The sequence below is a fragment of the Melanotaenia boesemani genome, chromosome 20, assembly GCF_017639745.1.
Source record: "Melanotaenia boesemani isolate fMelBoe1 chromosome 20, fMelBoe1.pri, whole genome shotgun sequence".
In the NCBI taxonomy this organism is placed as follows: domain Eukaryota; kingdom Metazoa; phylum Chordata; class Actinopteri; order Atheriniformes; family Melanotaeniidae; genus Melanotaenia; species Melanotaenia boesemani.
The window spans coordinates 14163734-14185029 of NC_055701.1; the positions used below are offsets into that span (position 1 = coordinate 14163734).

At 37.1% G+C, this 21296-nt stretch overlaps 2 protein-coding genes across 5 annotated transcripts in view; one reads left to right on the forward strand and one right to left on the reverse strand.

Annotated features, from left to right (window-relative positions):
- The window catches only part of myo6b (myosin VIb), a 37178-nt gene extending 20212 nt beyond the window's left edge, over positions 1–16966 (reverse strand). For 2 of the 3 annotated variants that reach the window (XM_041972738.1, XM_041972739.1), the window contains exons 1-15: positions 16837–16966; positions 13464–13610; positions 10814–10883; positions 10658–10731; positions 10112–10241; positions 8210–8315; positions 7921–7976; positions 7736–7833; positions 7473–7637; positions 6819–6899; positions 4743–4923; positions 3760–3904; positions 2381–2538; positions 2011–2102; positions 1458–1530 (exon numbers count right to left, since the gene is read on the reverse strand). In XM_041972738.1, coding sequence (XP_041828672.1) covers positions 1458–1530; positions 2011–2102; positions 2381–2538; positions 3760–3904; positions 4743–4923; positions 6819–6899; positions 7473–7637; positions 7736–7833; positions 7921–7976; positions 8210–8315; positions 10112–10241; positions 10658–10731; positions 10814–10883; positions 13464–13580 — 1546 coding nt within the window. In that variant the 5' untranslated portion in view covers positions 13581–13610; positions 16837–16966. Of the gene's footprint in view, positions 1–1457; positions 1531–2010; positions 2103–2380; positions 2539–3759; positions 3905–4742; positions 4924–5714; positions 5724–6818; positions 6900–7472; positions 7638–7735; positions 7834–7920; positions 7977–8209; positions 8316–10111; positions 10242–10657; positions 10732–10813; positions 10884–13463; positions 13611–16836 lie in introns of all 3 variants that reach the window. The other variant, XM_041972737.1, reaches the window with a different exon arrangement.
- Positions 16967–18367: 1401 nt separating this feature from the next.
- Positions 18368–20890, forward strand: colec11 (collectin sub-family member 11). Of its 2 annotated transcripts, none has more exons than XM_041972960.1 (7): positions 18368–18474; positions 18737–18894; positions 19001–19072; positions 19591–19662; positions 19757–19810; positions 19930–20025; positions 20194–20890. In XM_041972960.1, exons 2-7 carry the CDS (start codon positions 18762–18764, stop codon positions 20601–20603), a joined length of 837 nt encoding a protein of 278 aa, XP_041828894.1. In that variant the 5' UTR covers positions 18368–18474; positions 18737–18761; the 3' UTR covers positions 20604–20890. The 2 variants fall into 2 exon arrangements, with proteins under 2 accessions (XP_041828894.1, XP_041828895.1); XM_041972961.1 differs by having other exon boundaries at positions 20212–20890.
- The last annotated feature ends 406 nt before the right edge of the window (positions 20891–21296 follow it).

The following is a 21296-nucleotide window of genomic DNA, read 5'->3' on the forward strand; positions in this document are numbered from 1 at the left end:
GCCATTCATCTCTCCTTTGGTCTTGTAAATCCAAAGGACATCATTCCAGAAGGCTTGTGATTTATTTAAATGCATCTTACCTGTGGTGTCATTTTATGCTTTGGAAAGAATAACGTTTCTCCTGGCAACTTCTGCAATCAACCTGCAACTTTTAATGCTAACTGAAGCCTTTAAAGTGTAAGATGTTGGTTTTTCAGATTTTCATACTACTTCTGCATTTTGGCTTAGTATTTGTTAAATAAATGACACGTAAAATGTCGAGCTGCAGCTCATCTGAGGCTTCATTTACTTAACTTTAAAGTTAGTAAGCCAGAGGATTAATCTATTTTGACAGGCACCTAAATCTGTAGAATTATAAGAGGGGGTACTTTCTTTTTTCTTGTAACTGTAACTATAAAGCCAAATGTAAGTTGACGAGAAATGAAAGCAATTCGCCATAACTGAATGTCCAAACTGATAATTTCCAGCCGTGCCCAAGTGTCACATGCTTGTAGACATTTTACGGAGTAACTTAAACTTAAACTCACACTATTTATTCATTTTGGATGATGTGGAAAGCAGAGTGGCCATTATGATGCAGAAGTTAAAGAATCACTAAATGTGCTGCCTGAGATTTATTGGAAATTTCCTGTTTACTGTTTCTGGATTTGAATATGCAAAAAGTATAAAACATGTTCATCAGGATGCTCATTTAGCTTCATATTTGAATTATTCATACAACTTGCTGTTTAGAAAATAATGTGATGGCCAAGGACCTTAGAAAAAATTTGCATGAACAAGCACCTGTGCATAAATACTGAAGATTGATGAGTGAATTAATGGCCAACCCAAACGGTCATTTGCAAGTCATGAATGTTATTCAGTGCTGTCAGTTAGTCTCACACCTGAATAGTTGCAACCTTTGAAATACAAATCAAACAGCTTCACCTTGATACGTGGACTACTTCATCTCATTATTTCCAGGATTCATTTGAGAACAGACAAATAGCCAAAACAAGAGGATATAATTTCCCCAGCTTCTCATAAAACAAAATAGGCTATAAAACCCATAAATACTCTCTACATTTTCTTTCCTCTAACACACCAATATGCCAGCTTTGAGAAAGATAAGAAGACTTTACTTTTGCCCCTCTACAGGCACCCATATGTCTGTCAGTACATCTTACATTTTGCAGCACAAGCTGTCGAACTGATGTTTAAAATGTCCCAGAGGGTCAGTTTATTGACCCGTCTTCGCTTACAAAGACCATCCAAGGTATCGCTTACACACATATAACTTTGAGTCTCAATCATTTGAAAACAGGTCAAGACAGCTATGTCATCAACTTCAGAAGCAGACAGCAGAACAAAGGCCTGAGATAATCTTTATTTTCATCAGTGATTTATTGATTTATTTTTCTGAAAAGGTGACCTTCCATACACGAATAAAGTGAAATTCTAAAGGCGCAGAGACTTACCTATGCAGTCCTGGTTGTCCACATAATGCACCTCATTCACCCCCAGCCCTTCCTTTTGATAGAGTTCTTGCTCCTGTAATAATGGAAAAATAACAACACAACAAAACAAAAACTCAAACTGAAACACTATTTGTATGATCTCCCAATACAGACATTTTTTTTTCAGGAGTGACCTTAGAGCATCATCTACTTACTCAAAATACAAACATAAAAACACCAAACTGACAATAAACAATTGAAGTTATGAAAATAGGACTAGAACCATAAAAATGAAAGACCTTGGAAAAGAATAACATTAAGAGATCACAGGAGAGAAACAAGCTACATCATGTCCCCTGAGAAATTAGCATTCTAATGAGAAAGGAAACAGGAGAGATGGAGGGACAATATAAGAGAGAAAACAAAGACAGATACGCTTAGCACGCCAGCCACTTTTTCCAGGCTCATGAAAGAGTCAGAAAGTTTCACTCGGCAGTGACGTGATGTGGCAGGTTTCCCAGAATGCAGAGGTAAACCACACCAAATCACCTTAATCCACAGGCAGATCACCCACCTCCTTAAGAATACGCTCGTTGAAGAACTGCTGCAGTTTCTCATTGCAGTAATTAATGCAGAACTGCTCAAAGCTGTTATGCTCAAAATACTCTGAGGAAAAATTGAAGAAGCAGAAAAAACATTCATTTCAATTAGTTCTCAAAATGAAAAATGCTGCAAAGCCTATGTTAATTATAGCAGTGGGAAAAATAATCTTTTATAGAAGAAACCCTGGTAATGGAGTATACACCACACATAAAAGTATCTCTTTAAGAAACTTAATTCTAAAGAAAGCAATACTAAATTCATATTTAGAAGCTTAGCTTAATCAGGTCTGAGGTTAATTTGAAACTTCTACATTTTTTTCAGCATGAGCTTCAATTCATTACCAAACCCAGCAATGTCCAACACGCCAATGAAATGGGAGGAAGTCTGGAAAGGGAAACATTGGTTTACTCGTTTGACCACGTGATCAAAGAGACGGCTGTACACTGCCTTGGCCAGGGCATCGCGAGCATTGTTAGCTTGTTCCACCTTTAGAGGCACCCTGAAGGGGACACACAAATTGGACCAGTGAGAAAAATTTGAAAACTGGGAAATGCTAGTTTTTAAATAAGAAATCTCTCTTTTATCATTATCATTTTTTCCATCATCCCCATTTCAATGTGGCACTAAATGTTTTTTTTATGTTGATGTTAAGCTTTTTAAGACATTTTACCAGGTTATTGTTTAAAAATGAGGGTTCCTTTGTTAGAGACAGGCTATTAAATAAAAAAATATAAACCTTGAACTACGGCAGGCTCTCTAAGGACACTTTAACACCATTCATGGTGAAATTATTTAAAGGGGTTGACTGATGTGACAAAGTGCAGCTCCACAGAGGCCAAAAGTTCAACTCAGGTGCCCCAGCTGGGAGGAAGTTGAATTTAAAATGAAAAGATCTCTTTTTTGCTTTGTTATATTTCATCCCACTTTTTTCTTTTGATATTCAACCCAGTCAGCCCTCCAGAAAAGCTCTCATCCATTACAAAAAGTACTGCTCCATTCTTGAAGGTAGTCTAATGTGACCCTTTCCTCATTTTATCGTTTCAAAATTCAAATACAATCAAAATACACATAATCTTTATAAATGAGCTCAGTGACAGACATTTTTATTTACTGCAATGTTTCATTTGCAGATGAGTTGAAAGACTTTGCTGCCTCCACCCCCTTCTGTTACCCTCAACCTCCCGGGGGTAGGGTGGATTTGTCTGGAGCTTAGAAACAAAGACAGTCCCCCCCGTCACTCCACCTGCTCCCCAGACACTGGGGCTTCACTGTACTGCAGCCATGCTCCCCTGCCTCTTCAGATACAGATTGCATTATTTATGTGGAGAAAACACTTCCAGGCCAGGCCAGCATCTGGCCCTTTTGAAATATTAATCTACCAAACCTGGCCCCATCACTCAAATACTACATCATCCCAAAAGTAGACAGGAGCACTGTCAATGCCTTATTCTCTTTTTCACCTGTATGAAAACAGTGAACATGTACATGTACAATTCAGCTTCGAATGACTTTGTGTCAAGATTAAGAGCAACAGCTGCTGACTTATTTTAATTCTACTGTCTAATCTCTAATTTAGGATAATTATGAAATCTGTTTTCTACATAATGCCACTTCAACAAGTTCAGCAAACAAATAATTTAGCAACTAAAAATGAATGAACCTTTTTCCAAAATCAAAGGGCTAATTTTCCTCAACACTGCTGCTTGTCTTCTGATCTTACTTGATAACTGTGCCTTTGGCTCCCCCTGCTGTAGTGAGCATGACTCGTGTTGTGAGGCTGACACGCAGGTCATCCTGGTCCAGGCCCAACAAATCAGCACAGTAATGAAGAGTCTGTTCGGACTGATTCTTTAGGATACAACCACCTGAAAACAGAAAAATAAACACAGGTTCAAGACAAGGTTGTGAAAGTGTAAGATACTTTCTATTAACACACTTTTTGCTAATTGGTTTGAGAATCATTTCATAGTAAGGGATTTGTTTTTGAGCCTCACAATGGAATACCGACAGTGATTTCTTTTAAGTCAAAAGCATGGCAAGGACTAAAGGAAACAGTGAATAATTAGTGGCAGTAAAGAGCCGTCAAATAAGAGGCTTATGGGACTGAGAGGTTTAGCAGGTCTGGAATTATCATACAGCACTGAAAGAGATATCAGCAGCTCTTCTAGAACAGTGCAAGCTAAGTTTATCGGTTAGAATAATGTATCCACAGAGACCTTGATTATAGACCAAATAAAAAAAAGAAAAGGAAGAAAATAAAGGAAGGAAAAAAAAAAGCACATGGTTGCCATGGTAACAGAGGTCCTTTTGTTATCATTACTTCAGACTAAACTACGATGATGGCCAAGGACATGCTTCTCTTTCTGAACAGTTACATCCATTAAAAACAAAAACAGAACAACTGACATTTATGTGCTTAAATTTGTTGTATCGGCAAACTAAAGTAAACTTTTTATGTTTATGTCAATATTCAACTAATAAATACATTTCACATTTTAAACACTCAGATGTGGAAGAGGTAACTTTTTGAAATTTGCTGGAAAAGGGGTCTTCCTTATTTTTAGGAATAAAGCTGTAAAGAAATACTTAATATATCAACAGCACATGCTTATATACCCCATGGAGTGAAGATTTTTCAAAGCAAAATGTTGCTAAAATTAGTCAAATTATTACAAATATTTGTAAATATATGCCCTCTATCACCTGAAGAACTTCCTGTTTCTTCAAAATCAATGTTGCCCAGATGCAGAACACCAGCGACAACCCTGAAAAGATCCAGCTTCTCTGTGTCATTCAGCCCAATCTTCTTCATGGCTGTGCACATCCTGTTAAAGTCTCCCTGGTCATCAAGAAGAGGGTCCTTTAGAGCACCCAGCTTCAGATGCTGCAAAGTACACAAGCACTATTTAATAATACAAATCACACATCACTCAAACATTGTGATACAAAAGTGTATGTCCCAATTTATTTAATTGTCCTGATGTATGAAGTAAATCTTTCAAAGTAAACTTTGAACTGGAAGCTAAACATTAGAGATCATAAACAAACCAAAATATTATATAATTAATGATTCTACAGCATGTCGATACACTAATGCTAATGCTGCTAAGTAACTTGACTTGAATTGGCTTAATGAAAATACATTTACAAGTTTTACATGACTTTAAAGCCCAAAAGGCATGAGTGATGAAAGCTGCTGGAACCAAAACAGAAAGTAATATGACACCAGATTTCTTAGCAGTCATGACTGAAGATTATTTAAGGGCTGCACAATTAAGACTAAATAGTCCTGATTACACTGTAATATAACAGAATATTTACAAGGACTGTCAAGATATTGAGAATTTAAAAAAATGCTATAAGCATTCAATATTTACTATTTTGTAAACAAATATTCACTGGAGCAAATAAAAACACAAATAATTATGCAGCCCTACTTCATATGACTGAAAACACCCAAAGAACCAAACACCCTTAATAACCAAACACAAATCCAAAGCTGGCGTGCACATGCAGACAAAGAGGAAGCATGCACTCACTTCCTATTTTCACTACAAACAGGAGTTCCTGAAACCCAACAGAGTCAGTGTTTAGTTTAGGAGAAATATAGGAGGAAGAGAAGAGAGCACAAAGCCCTGAAGAGGAAGAAAAAAAAAACCAAAAACAAAACATCACCTTATTGTCCTGTGATTTACACAGACATGGGGTAAGACAGACAAATGACAGTTGACTTAATTAGCAACAGAATTTCATGAAATACACCTTTACTTATACATGTTAAAGAAACAACTGACATTATATACATAACTGGCAAATTTAACAAAATCCCTTTAACTCATTAGAAAACTAAAACAAGTTAAAACATGCAATCAGAGTTTAATATGACATGGGCAAAAAATAAAAATGACATTTAAAAGAATTAATAATCGAGAACAAACAAGTGTTACTAAACTTTCGGAAACAAAAACATTGAGTTTATAATATTATAGGACACAGATGTAAAAGTATGAGAACAAGGTGTGTCACTGCTGTTGAAGAAAGGCCTGTGAAGGTATGTGATTATTGCTGCCTGTCAACAAGACCACATTTCATGAAACTTGGTGAAGAGCTGGAGCGCGGACATAATGTGAACTCATTTGGTTTTGGTGTAGATTCACTGACTTCTGAAACAATAAGTGGGCTTCGGACTTGGCAGAAGATCCTGCATCGAAGTGTTATTCTAGTTTACAACTACTTCACCTGATTTTCCTAAAACTGTGAATATCAAAATATAAGATGTGTTTCCATGCTACAGAAGGAGTGAAATGAACATTTTTAATTAGTCCCTTAGAGAGTAACACATCAGTTATTCTTCTAATTGTTATAACAATATTAATTGCGTGTCTCTGGCTGGCTTTGCGTCTCAGCAAGGCTTTACCTTTTCATGTCATCCATAATAGATCAAATCCAAGGATATGAACTCATTTCTTGGCATGGAATGAGGTTTTTGACCAATTCCTGCATATCAATTCACCTTGTTGGCTTATTTTCTTAAAAATGGCTAATTTTTGGTCTTGTTTTGTTCTCTGTTTAAAAGACTATTTTGCATATGTATCTAAATGATTTATTTTCACAGAGAAATTACATTAAGATACACTATCTGATTTAGTTTCTTAGCAGAAAGGACTTTGTTTTAATGTCTGCAAACTAAATGGTATCAAAATGCTTTTAAAACTGTTATCCAGAGTAAAATGTGCAGTATGGGATAAGAGGGAGAAAAGGCAGGACAGAATAGATTACCTCAGGACTCTTGCGGCTTTGCATTATTTGTTTATCAGAGTCTTTACCAGCAAAGTATCTGGTACACCCTCGGTTCAAGTACTGCAAAGGAAACAAATCAAGTCAGGAACATGTTAACATATTCAGTATCTGCTGGCAAATCTACTGAAAATGCTGATAGTTGTTTTTACGATTGAAAAATTCATTATTGTTTTCCGATATTACCCCACAGCTGAGTAGTAGTGATCTGCATAAAGTAACTGCCTCTCTTGACTTCAGAGATTTGTTATTTGATAAACACTTAAAGGAACATTCTGCGCTATCAACTATTCTCGTAAATGGTCACATTTAGAGCAAAAGAAAATAAAGGTTGGAATAGACATGTTCATGCTCATTGAAATCCATTAAAAACACAAAATTCAGTAGTGAAATTTCAGTTGTGGGTAAAATTTGGCTTTATGTAAAGAGATCCATATAAGTGAGTTTCGTTTAAATCTGCTGAGGTTCCACAGAACTGGCAACCAACACTGCTTCCAGAATAAAACAACAAACAAATTTCATTTGACTATATGTAGTATGGTCAGAATGATTACCTCTGCTTTTATAAAAACATCCCAGCTCAGCAGTGTAATTAATATTGCCACTGGAGACTTTTATCTGCCAAAGCCCACTGACCCTGAAACTGTCTGGAGAGTCCAGGTGTAATTTCTTCTTCAGGTCCTCGGATGCACCCGCACACAGTCTGTAGAAAATGTGGTAGTTCCTCTCATCGTTACTTTGCATACAAATCCTTGATTTCTCCAACAAGTAATGAGAAACAAATCCACCGACAACTGCGTTCTGGTGACACAAGAAAGAAACCAAATGATTATTTATTAAATATATAAGATACAAATCGTAAAACGAAGAAAAAAATGAAATAAAATATCACCACTTACTTTGTCATTGAAATGGATTTCTACAAACTTCCCAAAGCGACTGCTGTTATTATTTCGGACAGTTTTTGCATTTCCAAAGGCCTCGAGAAGAGGATTTGCTGTTGTATGAAATAAAAAAAAGAAGATAATTCCAGATCACTCCATTCCAACATGTCCCAAACATTTCTACTGAATTCAGAGATTACCTTCTACAATTCTCTCATCAATATCTTGACCACTTCCATATGTTGTTGTCAGATATCTACAGGATGGGGATGAAAAACCAATTATACACAATCAGTTACCACTACACCACCGCAAGTCAGCTGTGGATGCTATTTGGATGTTATTCAGAAGAAGGAACAATATTGAGATGCCATTTTCAGAGTATCCCCTCCTAATAAGACTTAAAAACTTTATCAGAGTTGTGTTGTGGTCCTGCACTTTGTTAGCAACAAATAAAAGAAAAAGCAAAATAATCATGCAAAGTCATACCTGAGAACAAACTTTGTGTTTTCGGTCTTCCCAGCACCAGATTCACCAGAAACTATGATGGACTGACTCATCTTTAAAACCTTCATGTCCCTGTAGGCTTTATCAGCTAAGCAAAACAAACAAACCAAAATAAATAAATAAATTTGCTTTTGCTTAAGCTTGTGGTTATATATGTTATCTATACACAAACAATTCCTCCTTAAAGCTGCATTTCGACTGCAGTCACATATTTCAGGAAGCAGGATCTTTTAATGGGTTCTTCTCTCAGTCCCGCCTGTTCCAACTGCAGGAACCAAGAGCTAAAATAGTTTCAGAAAAACATTTTAGACCTAAAAATTAGGCATATTGGAATATTTCTGATATTTCTCCTCAGCCACACATGAACAAGGTGGTCCTGAACCGCATCAGACTGAGCCGTTAGCGCTGTTACGCTGATCTGTCAGCAGCTCCAGCAACACTGGAAAGCTGTGCAGACTCGTGGCAGGTTGTGGCAGCTGCAGGAAGTGCTGCTGTAAGGCGCCGTTGGCACTTTTTGAGCTTTTGTCTGTCGCCAGATGACGAACAGCAGGTAAAGAATAAAGTCCGGTGTTACTTTTACACTCCTCAAATGCACAAATCTGTCCCACTGCAGGAATATTTCATCAGAAACTCTGTAAAAGAATAGAAGTCTGAAACTAGCAAATCTACACCATATAAGCTCACATCCCTTCATATGCGTTGGTGGGCGTTGTTTTCTATGCCTGTCAGGCGAGGACCCATCTGTTTGCATCTGGAGGGAGGGGCTGTGGGATTTTTAAAATTTTCTTGTGACATAGATGGCCTCTCTGTCATGAGAAACATAACCTTATTTTACCCTGTAAAGGGCGTTATGAGCCATTTTTTACCCACAAAATCCCGTTTTTAAAATAAATTTTAAAAGTACAAATTTTGTCAACAATATAGGTGGTTTTCACGATTAAGTAATATATTGTTATTTACAGCTCAAAAAACACATTTTTGGGTGCACTACCCCTTTAAGTTGTAGCGTACCATGAGAACAGTTGTTAGCGTTTAAAACATACTATTCAACTCAACCACTGATAAGAGTTAGGGTGTCTTCAATCACTTTGGGAGACACGGAGCAGCGAGCTGCAGTGGTTGAGGAGCTCCCCAATTATTAAAGATTGTTACAATAATACAGTTATACTCCGAGGCAGAAATCAAACCCTGAAAAATTGTGCAACATTAACAGATTATAATTGAATGGAGGTGACAAGCATTTCCTCATGTTTCTGCCACAATGTAGGAGACAGCAGAGGACAGCAAAGCACAAGCTGCAGTGATGGAATAAACTCCACAAAGACAGATCTCTGACTGTCAGCAAAGCGGTAAAATTAGAACCATAATGATACATTAATCTGTGACTGTGTCATAGTGGTTATATTCTAAAACACAAAAACACCCTAAAGCCAATAGAAATGCACAAGATGAACAAATGTAAGCAAAGAAACCTTCCTGTTTGTAGGCTGCTCTGGAATTTACATCAGACTTCCTGGGAGGACTGTCAGGGTGGAGCTTTGCACTTCAGTGAACTTAATCCACCCTGACCTTGAGTTCAGAGTAAATGCAACAAATCCAGGGCTGAAATAAATGCTTATCTACCAGAAAAAAAGGCCCTGACTGCTGCTGGTCAAAATGCATGTAAACATGTCTCATGACCTACTGGGGATGCATGGTGGGGTGTTTTACTGGAGAGACTGTCCTCTTGTATGCATTTCCAAGGACTGTAAAAACTCAGTGAATAGTTCAAATTGTTGTCTTCTCCCTTCTTTTAGTCTATGTGAGCATCTGAGCTACAAAAAATAGTTTTGTTGTGTTCACAACAAAGCAACGTATCACTGTTACCCAGTTGTGAGTTCTCACCTATAGCATAGACATGAGGTGGCAGAGTGCCAAGTGACTTCCCTTGGTACGACTTGATGGTTTCAGGGCCATACAGTTTTGGTATGTCATAGTAGGGATTAACAGCTATCAGAATATTTGCCACATAAGTCTGCAAGAGAAGCAAATATAAGCATGATTAGGTTCACAGCATTTGAATAAGTTAAATAATTGAACAATGAAAAACAACAGAGGTGAAAAGGACCCTACTGAAAAGTGGTAAGACACACCTTATGTGGTCTTCATTTCTTCAATTTCTCATCTACCTGCTGTTCCTAATTTCCTAAGTGAGTATCTGAGGTCAAAATTTGGTTTGCCAGTCTGACCCTTGTCTTACTGTCCTCCCTCTTTACCACCTGGTACTTTTCCTCCAGGGAATCAACGATACAGATCCTTTCTTTCTGCTCTCCAATCTGCTACCTGATCTAAATGAATAGTGATGCCTTAATCTCACAAAACAACAACAAAATTATATAAAATATATTCTTGTACTTGAGTAGATAATTAAAAAGGAACCCCAAAACATACATAAATGTTGTCTTTGTTGTACCGCACTCTGACATTGTTGAGAAGAGTGGCTTCATTCAAGTACATAAGTGAACCTGTAAAGGGAAAGAAAACAAAGAGGACAATTACAATCAAATTCTTGCCATAATATGGACAAATCTGACAGTAAAAACTCACAGTTGTCATCAACATGTTTGTTGACATCATCCTCTGCTGGGAAGACTTGGTTCACCGGAGCAAGAAAAGTCTGTAACATGAGTCATCTAATTGTTTACATAATTTTTCATGATGCCATTTACAGAACAGAAATTCTACAAGTGACACATCACATACATTCATGTTTCACTTCTAGTCATTAGGAAAGCTTATGACAGAATACATGTTTGTCAGAATTTTAAATAGCGATGTATTAAATATTGTAAACAGTTGAGCAAGCATGTATAAACATGAAACAAGCTTAAAGATCACATTAATAAAGTTCGGTGTGACATGTTCACAGGCTAAATTAGTTACTGATGTTCTCACTTTATTGTTTGAGAGTCTGAGTTAATGGAAATAAACTCAATGGAACAAGTCAGCTGTGAGAGAAACACGGGGAGACAAGGCAGGATGATGAATAATTTGGTAGCAGAGCAACAGGATCTGAACACCTGACTGAGCCAGTGAGTGGTCTGTATATGGTCAGGACAGGATTATGCTCTTCTGGTAGGGACCAATCATACTATTAACTCCATCCTTAGCATTTTAAGCAAACAATCATGTTTGCTGTTTTTTTTTTTCCAAAAGTATATATCTAGAACATAAATGTTTTTTCTCCATTTATACTTAATGCTCATTACATTCTCCACACTGTTTATCATCACCATTGGTTATAAATGTGGGCATGATTCACTCTGCCTAATGGTGCATGGTTTATTACCACAAACAGCCAGGACACATAAACAGAATGAGCTTTGTATGCCTGCTGCAGGATCTTGGCACAAACCCGGGCTTGGTCATCCACAGCAACAACTATGTGAAAAATGTCTAACCAATAAAACCAATAAAGGCTGAGGGTTGTGCACAGAGCTGAGGCACTAATGAGCTCAAGTTTGCAGTAAAGGCAAACATTCAATGGGCCTTTCATCCATCCTATAAATGGGACAAAGTTTATGACTTAATAAACTGATAATGATCATTTAAAGTTAACAGCTATTAAAATGTCACTAATGAATTATTTCTTTAAAAAAGAAACTGGAAGAATTATATACTGAAGAGAAGCTGCATGTGAGAATACAAACATCCACATCAGACAGATCAGACTTTGAGTAAACTTCATCTGTTAAGACCTAAAAGTCTAAATTAGACCTTCTGTTAATATACAGCATCCAAAAATGAAGAGATATTGTTAAAGAAAAGAGCTTTATCAGCATTCCTTGAAATTTACAAGGCCTGCTTCATCCTGTCTCTCCTCTGAACTCTCTCCAGCCAGTAAAAGTGTGTTGGTGCCTCTGGCTCTGCCACTTTCTCTCTCTCTTTTCCTTGCTTCCTCCAATAATGTCCTGCTGTATTTCTTTGCTGAATCAACCAAAGTCAAAGTGTGCATTCAAAATAGCCAGTGTGCTAATATCCATTTGCTGGCATGTGGCGTGGCGCTGTAAAGTGAAATGCAGCTATCACGTAATGCCCCGGGTTACATAAAAAAAAAAAAAAAAAAAAAAAAAAGTTGTGACTACTGTTTCTCAACCCTGGGACAATGCAGGGCAAAGATGGCCACAAGAATGAGCATGATGAATGTCAGTGTGCCATCAAAATGAGTCAGAAGCACAGACTTTTACAGTTGGAAACTTATGCAGTATTTCATTATAATTGAATTAAGCCGTGAACTGAAGCTGGACACACTTTGGCCTGTAGGTAAGTCATACTTATGAATATTATTTGTCCTGCAAAAAGGACAGATTGCTAAAGTGATCAAACGGGTTGTTTCTGCAGAGGATGTGCCAACTAGAAAAATCTAGTAACACTAAAGTTATTAAAAATGCACATTTGAAAATAATAAAATAAACAAGAGCTTAATTCCCTCCAACTAATTTTGGCTTTTAGGGTTATAGTAATAGCTTAGATACGGTGCAAAGAACAGAATGAAACAAAACCATAATTCCTGCTCTAAGGAACACCTGTACTTTCTCTACCAAGCAGTCAAACTGTCTAAAAAACATGATCCATGATGGTTCACTCATCAGCTCATTAGCACATCTAAATGAAACTGAGCTATAGTTAATGTTATTTGATACGCTTGTCCTTTTCCTGCTATAACAACCCTGGTGTGCGACTGGACTATGCTGCAACTGTGGTAATAACAGTCCAGTCAAAACAAAAGCTGAGGCACCTTCTACAGAACATGTGTCTTGTAAACATCAGCGGCCTGTTTGCTACAAGCACATGACGGCTCAGGTGTAACAGGTGGCCTTTACCTCCTAATGAGTTGCTGTCTTCTAGGCAACGCTATCAGCACACCTGCTGCTTCTATTTATTTATTCATGTCGCAGTACATGTGGTCTCTCATGTTTCTCACATTTCACACATTGCTCTGCTAACGCCTTTTTTTTATACCTGAAATCACACTTGAAACTAACAAATTATAAAAGATAAATCTTCATTTCTTTCACACATTGTTTTAATTTTTTCTAAAGCTTTGCACATGGATACGTGATTTTGCATAAATAGTGATGCGCCTCCTGGGATAAGGGCAGAAAAATTTAAACGTGTAGTTTCATATTGACTTGCTTGTAAAATGAGTCACCATTTGCATGTTGTTGTGTATTCGTGTATGTGTGTACTGGCCCACCTTTCCCTTCTGGTTCAGTGGTTCTATACTGAGGGTGTCAGCTCCTATGTCAACGATCATTCCCAGCTGGAACCCATCAGTGGGGTGGGGTGCCCACACTGGCTTCCCATCCTCCATGGCTTACCTGTGGTCAGCACAGCCACACAACTGTGAGGAGATGGAGAATAAGAGGAAGCAGATTGTTTGGGAAGATACATATGCAAAGCACTAGTATTTTACAATAGTTCCTCAAACAAACTTTGCCCCAAAGCTGTGCCCATAGTGTCCTTAAGTCTAACAATCTGGACAAAGAATTTGCATTTCACTCTTTCTCCACAACAGCACAGCTGATGAAAGATGACGTCAGTATTGCTACTTACAAGACTTTAAAACAGGTTAATTTCTCACTTAATGCTTATAACCTAACACACTGTTTTAAAGTCTTGTAAACAGCGATATTTTGCTGCAACAAGATTATCTTTCATATGACAAGAAGACTACATCAGAGTAGCTTTAAAGCACTCTCAAAACAGATTAGAAGGAATTAATGAAGGAACTGATCAACAGTGACATTCCCCAGTCATGTGCATTATGTGACTGGGACAGGACCAGCTGCTGCTGTCTGCTTTACTCTCTATTAACCTGTTGCTCCCCTTGCTTATCTTATAAAGAGGGATTTCCCACTGCAGTAAGACTGGAGTTGTCTCCTAAGGGACTTCTACAATCCCGAGTAGGAACAACATAACCGCAAGTGACCCTATATATGTTTTCAGGTGTCTGTAAGCATGTCCAAGCTTTAAAATAACTGCCTTTAACGTCATGCTAAATTCACAAAAATCAATGGTTAAGGAGCAGCCAGTGGATTTCTATAGGAGTTTATGATTAATGAATGCAAATAAATAACAAGGAGCCAACTTATACGACATAAATGTGAATCTTGACAATCTTACTCAACAGCAATTTGGACATATTAGTAATAAAACTGACATTTTTAATAAAATCATAGTTTTATGCATTTTGCTGTGTACCATAATTGACAACAGCAGTAATGACAATCACATGGTTGAATCTGAATTTTAAAGCATCTTTAGTCGAACCTTCATATTCCCATGTGTTAATCTGCTTTAATCCAACAACTGCAGAGCACAACGTCAGTAAGTAAAAGTAGTGATGTTATATATTAAATTAGCTTCAGGGATCGAGGTCAAATGTCAGAGAGGATACGTGATGGAAACAACTAATACAGCCTTAGGTTTATCACCAAGTAAAATTGACTTAGCACCAAACTGTGAGTTCAAATAGCTGTTCAGCAATAGGCTGGGTCAGTTCAATATCTTTTTTCAACCTGCACTGAGTAAATATACCAATTATTTTCAAGAGAGATGACAAATAGAATAAGGAATGGGTAGATCTTTTGTATTAGATTTATTTTACTGGGGAAATCAATTCACTAAAGATTCTTGCATTTTTTTAGGTAATAAAAGGGTTGCAGCTGAATTTTAACCACTTTATCATCAAGAACATGTCATACCTAATCAATACATCTACTACTGGAAAGAGCATGCATCAGACTTTTTTAAAGTTAAATTTCTTTGTACCATGCATTTCAGTACACATTAAGCTGTTCTCTTGCAAAGTCAACTGTATGCTGCACAATAAGGGTACTGTATAATTATAAAACAGCTGCCACAGTAAACATAAGATATACGCACAGAAAGTAAACATAATGCAAATAGCAAGCTGTTATCTCAGGTTATTGCTATATTACCCATCTACTGATAGAGTAATACTGTTTGCTGTACACCAACAGATAAGCATGGGTAAGTTTTTACATATCATAGGAGGACCAGGCAACCATTTAGAGAGGCCAATTCTAAAATATGGCTGCTATGTGTTTCAGCAATAAATAAATAAAAAAAAGACCTCTGACAGAAAATAATACTGTATGAAAACGTAAAGCTTTAACATTGTTTTTTCATTTCTGATTATATGGCACACCCTTAGACTGAAACCAAGTTCAAACAAAAGCAGGGGGAAAACACAGCAGCAGGAAAGAAGATAAGTTTACTTTTCCAGTCTTTCATCGTCAGCCTTCAAGTTTTTGATCAAGGCTGTTTAAGGAAGTGTTTGGACGACTGTTTTTCTCTGATGACTGATAACCACAAAGCTACACCACTGTTCCCTACTTCGCTCCAAGTTTAATTGCAGTTGTCCACACAGGAAATATGCTTATTTTAAAACTACACGGCCACCAAAGTCTAACATGACATCACTCATCTTGGTGAGAAGGAAACATTCTGTACAATATTATGACAAAAGTCAGTCAGTATCAGTCAATAAATCTTCATTTATTTGCATAGCAGCACCAGTGAATGAACTAAAAGTTCAGGGATTTTAATGCTGCTCTCAAGGTAATCATCTAAAACATCCTGGAATAACACTGAGGAAGACGACCTTGCACATAAAGGTCTACATCACAAAGTAAATGTGTCCCTGACTGCTTTAAACAAAGAGACCAGTCCCTTGTGAGAAACTTTGACTCCGCAGCTTTAAATCCTCTTAGTGTTTGACCCTAATCCAGACAGAGAAGTGAGACACCTCCAGTGAAACCCAAGTCTAACAATTACAAAACTGCAAATCATGTAAATTAGAGGGCAGTCATATGTTTGGTGAAACACAGAGTGAGGCCTGTATAAAAAAAAAAGCAGGAAATATAAATATACAAATACACAAGTATGGACACTGGTTCCAGTTAAAACAGAACACACAAAAACACGCCTCTGGTTTCCTGCCACTTGTTTCCTGCTCTCTACTGGACCAAAGGAGCATGGAAAATGTATATTGGACACTGACTGCTGGACAAAAGCAGCACAGATGGAAGCAGAATTGCTACGTTACAGAGGCAGATCCCAAGAAAGCAGAATTAGAAAAGTCATTTGTTTGAACTAGTGCATAACTGTAAAGTAAAACTATGTCAAAGAAAGTAAAATTAAACCTACAGGAAAAAGCAAGCAGTCTAGGAAATGAAGAAATAAAAATATTAGATGTTGTGCCGTTAAACCTAGCTGTAATAACCATTTAAACAGACCAGAGCAAATCCACATAATGTCTAGAATAAAGTGTTATTGGGTGAGACAGGTCAATATAATTTTGTGAATTAGTCAGTTTAGTATCTTATATTTCCCTTATAACACAAGTGTCATAAACAACTATACGAGAAAGCAAATGCTATACCAATGCAGGAATTTATAGTTAGATATCAAAATGTTCTGAATTAGTTACCTTTAACAAGAAATATATTAACTACAAAGTACCTCAAAATGTTTCCTATCCCTGACTATTTGGTTTTAAAAAAAAAAAAGCAAAAAAGTTAAACAAAATCAATCCCACTTACGACTAATATCCTTCAAACAGTCAAGTTTACGAGCAGGGGAACAGTAGTGACTTTTACGTCCCTCATACGGGTCTGTGTCTGTGGCACCGGTCCAGATTTCTCGGTGTTTCCTCTTGCAGCAGGACAGGACGGATGAACAGCGGCAGCAGGCTGTGCTCGTGCACACGGTGAGCGCCGTTACGTCATCCTGATGTTGCGTTCAAGTGCTGCTCGTAAGATAGTATAGCAGGTTATTTATTTATTTATTTAAAATGGGGAAAACATTATAGTTTGTATCGAAATAATTAGGCAAATTCTTCTTGAAGCAGCGTTGGACTGAAGACAGTGAACTCAGATCTAAGTTTGCCGGCGTTCTTGTAAACATGTTTTAAATTAGACAAACACACAAACAAATAAATAAGTAGAAACGGACATGTCTTGGATTTGGACCCATAATGTATGTCGCATAATTTTACCTATATAAACTGATCCTATATAAACAGAACACCTCACTACTGGCTGCAGTAAAAAGTCTGCAAAAGCTGCCTTGAGAGTCATGAATATTTGAGAGACAGGTAATTTAAAACTTTTTGGGGGGAATTTTTTTTAAGGAGACACCGAATCCACAGGTGAAACACTGGCTGCCACAGGGTTTATAAATCTAATTAGGATACCCGATACTTCTGTATGGAGTCATATCTGATTACTAACGCAAAATGACAGCATGTAAATTAACGTCTTTCTTTAGAACTTGTTCAGGTTGGTGCCTATAAGCCATCCTAAAATAATGCTCCCAAACACACAAAGCAAGAAACCACCACCACTTAATACAAACAGATTATTTTCTCTGAACAAGACTCCCCTTATTCTGACTGATGTGTGATAAAGAACATTTTGGATCTGATCCTTTTTACGTCCAGTGCATGGCCAGTATCGCCCTCTGGTGGACAATCAAGGTTTCTGAAATACAGTGGGACAAAGAGGCCTTCAGCCATTTTATTTTAGGTTGTATAAAAGCTGGACTTTTAATTTATTTTTATCATATACAGTGTTCATTTGTGTATATCTATATTGGCCCTTTTAAATTACAATTTAAAATGGAATACAAAGCATAATAGACAAACTGTGGTGTACTTTCAATCAACAAAACAAGCATTTGGCATTTTGTTATACAATCTGTTATTCAAGATGTTTATATATATATATATATATATATATATATATATATATATATATACATATAATGTAATTTTTTAGCCTCTTACACAAGGGGAAACAGAGCTACTGCAAAGTCATAGTTATGGCAAATGCTTCAAATATCTGCTACCTTGTTATTATACTTGAATTCCAATCTAAATTATTATTTAAAAAGTTTTTGTTTAATTTAAAAGATGTGTAGTGTTGAATCAGTGTATTTATCAGGCCCCACTGCTATCAATCCCCCAACTTCGTTCTCAACTAATTATCTGTGGGGCCCCAACTGCTTTGGACTTTTATCTGTGAACTGTTTATAAATCTCCAATCACACACACATTCTGTGGTGCCTGTGGGGGAACATGAAATGCGTCTGTCGGACTGCCAGCATTCAAAGCTCCTCTGAATCTTTGTAGGTTGGAAATACTTTTTTTTCTCCCTTCTTTTTGGAAAATAGCTCTAACGGTAAGCAATCTAGTCTCTCTAGTTACAATTACTCATGATTTCTACAAAGCTAAATATATGTTTGGCTTGATCAAGCAGATTTTTATGTCTTTATATTAGGCATCTAAACAATAGAAGTGGGTTATTCTGCTGAAACAAATACTCTAGGTCCTTCTTTTCTTGCTCTGAAATAAGACCATTTCTTGCAAATACATGTAAATAGTTTGAGGATTATTATCATTAACTCACATTTTTTTTATTTTGTTTTGTTTTTCCAATACAGCCAACCATCCAGCCTATGCAGAAAAATGAGAGGAAAGAAACGGTTACTTTCTATAATACTTATATCAGTGATGATGAGTTTATTACGAGTACAGATTTCATGCGGACAAGTGCAAGAAGACTCTTGCACAGTTCAGATCCTTGTTCCTGGACTTAAAGGTATGGTTTTCTTTTAGACACAAACACTCCTCGTCAAATGCAATAAAAAAAATGGTAGGTGATTAAAAGTGGAATAAGTTAGATTTTATTTCTTCTTCTTCTAAAGGAGAACCAGGAGACAAAGGACAGAAAGGAGCCCCCGGCAGAGCGGGAAGAGTTGGCCCTCCAGGAGAGATGGGTATAGCTTTTGCACATGCAACAAATAACTGAAGCTGCAGAGTGATTGATTTGTTTTGTGAGCGTAATTGCATTTCTCTAAAATGCCTTTCATAAGATTACATATAATTTTGAGAGGGGAAAAAATTACATACACCACAGGCGGACATGTATGCGTATACTAATTTTCTCTCACTACAACTCAGCTTGTACAATGAGAACTAGGGCAAAGATCACATTTCTTGAGCTGATAATGCCCTGTTACACCACTTGCAGGCCAGCCAGAGATGTCCAAGTGTTTACATTTGGCTGAGAGGTTGGAGGAGAAATGATGTGAGGAATCCAGTGCTGTGGACAAGTGTTTACTGAAGGTCTTAATGAGTAGTGAAGGGTGTTCTCATCATTTTAATTGATATGCTTTAGTAGACGTAAATAGTGGTTTTACAGTTTTTCTGAGATTTTTGTCTAGGAAGAGTGATGTCTGTCTTTTTATTATATTGCATATTCATGAAGAATCCTCGAAATATATACTGCTTTCAGGGGAACCTGGGCTTAAAGGACAGAAAGGCATCATGGGACGATATGGAAAAGCTGGTCCAAATGGAATGAAAGGTTGTATGAGAGCTATATTTCATGCTTTAGGAAAACATTGATTATATACAAAGATGATTTTGATTGTTAATGAATAATTATATTTTTGTCTCAGGGGCCAAAGGAGACATGGGTGACCCAGGTCCGAGAGGCCCTAATGGGGAGCCAGGTAAGATACAAAGCTATTTTATAGTTTGTGAAACATTATTCCAGGATTAGAGACACATTTAGTCCAATATTAATAAGGTTGGCTGTCTGATAATCCCCTCCAAATTTTTGCTTTATCAGGTGTTCCATGTGAGTGCGCATCAATGAGAAAAATGATTGGAGAAATGGACATAATCGTCACCCAGCTATCCTCAGAGCTGAAATTCATTAAAAATTGTAAGATTTTATCATTCTTTAAAAAAAAGTCTGCATGCAGAAATGTTTCAACATTTATTTCTTAACATTACGTGTTTCCATGTGTTTTTAACTGCTTATCCTTATAGAACTGTAAATGGTGGGCATGTCAGTGTGAGATTTATAGAAATACAAGTGCTCATTTTTCAGCACTGCCCTCCCCTGCAGCTGTTGCTGGCATTAAAGAGACAGACAGTAAGGTCTATCTGTTGGTGAAGGAGGAGAAGCGGTACGTCGACGCAGAGGTCTACTGTCAGACGAGGGGAGGGCACCTCGCCATGCCCAAGGACGAGGGGACCAACGCAGCCATTGCAGGGTACATAACTGAGGCAGGCCTGAGCAGAGTCTACATTGGCATTCATGATCTTGACCGTGAGGGCGTTTTCACCTACGTCGATCACTCTCCCATGACCACCTTCAGCAAATGGAGAAAAGGAGAGCCCAACAATGCCTATGATGATGAGGACTGTGTTGAAATAGTGGCCTCTGGAGAGTGGACTGATGTAGCGTGCCATCCCACCATGTACTTCATCTGTGAATTTGACAAAGATGCTGTCTGAGATGAACCAATGAACTGCTAAAATATAAATATACAAATCATGCAAGGCCTATTTATTGCCTGAGTTTGGGAAACAGCTTGACATTTTTTCTGAATTTTATTCATTCTAAGTACATCCTTAATCTTATATTCTGTAAATTATTTGTGTTTCCAACATGTCAGGCAGTATATTGAGTGTTTATATTATGCAAAATATTCTGTAAAGTCCCATTGACAAACAAGGCAAATAAGCAGAGGGCTATAGATTGTTTAGAGAAATATCTAATTAAAAGACAGCTGTTGGTTCCAGCTGAGTGCTTTTAATCAAAGAAATAGGAGGCAACATGCATTGTACATTCATATTCGTATAAAAAGTTATGTGGTGGTTGTTTTACAATAAAAATTGATGGATAATGTAAACAAAAAAGAAAGAAAAAAAAGAAGCTGCACATTATTTTCTACTGCTGAGCTTGTCCGCTTATTTATTTCATTAGATGAACCAAATCCAGCAGATTTTGTTCTATTATGACGTAGTAACATGTTCAGGTTTAAAAGCTGCAAATGCATAAATACAGTATATATTATTATGTTGCACATGCACTTTGCAATATAAAACATAGAAACATAAATATGTGATTCTTTTTCCAAACATGAACCCTACCAATAACAAAAGAGAGAAAAAAACATGCTGAGCTGTATAAAAGAGTTTATTGGG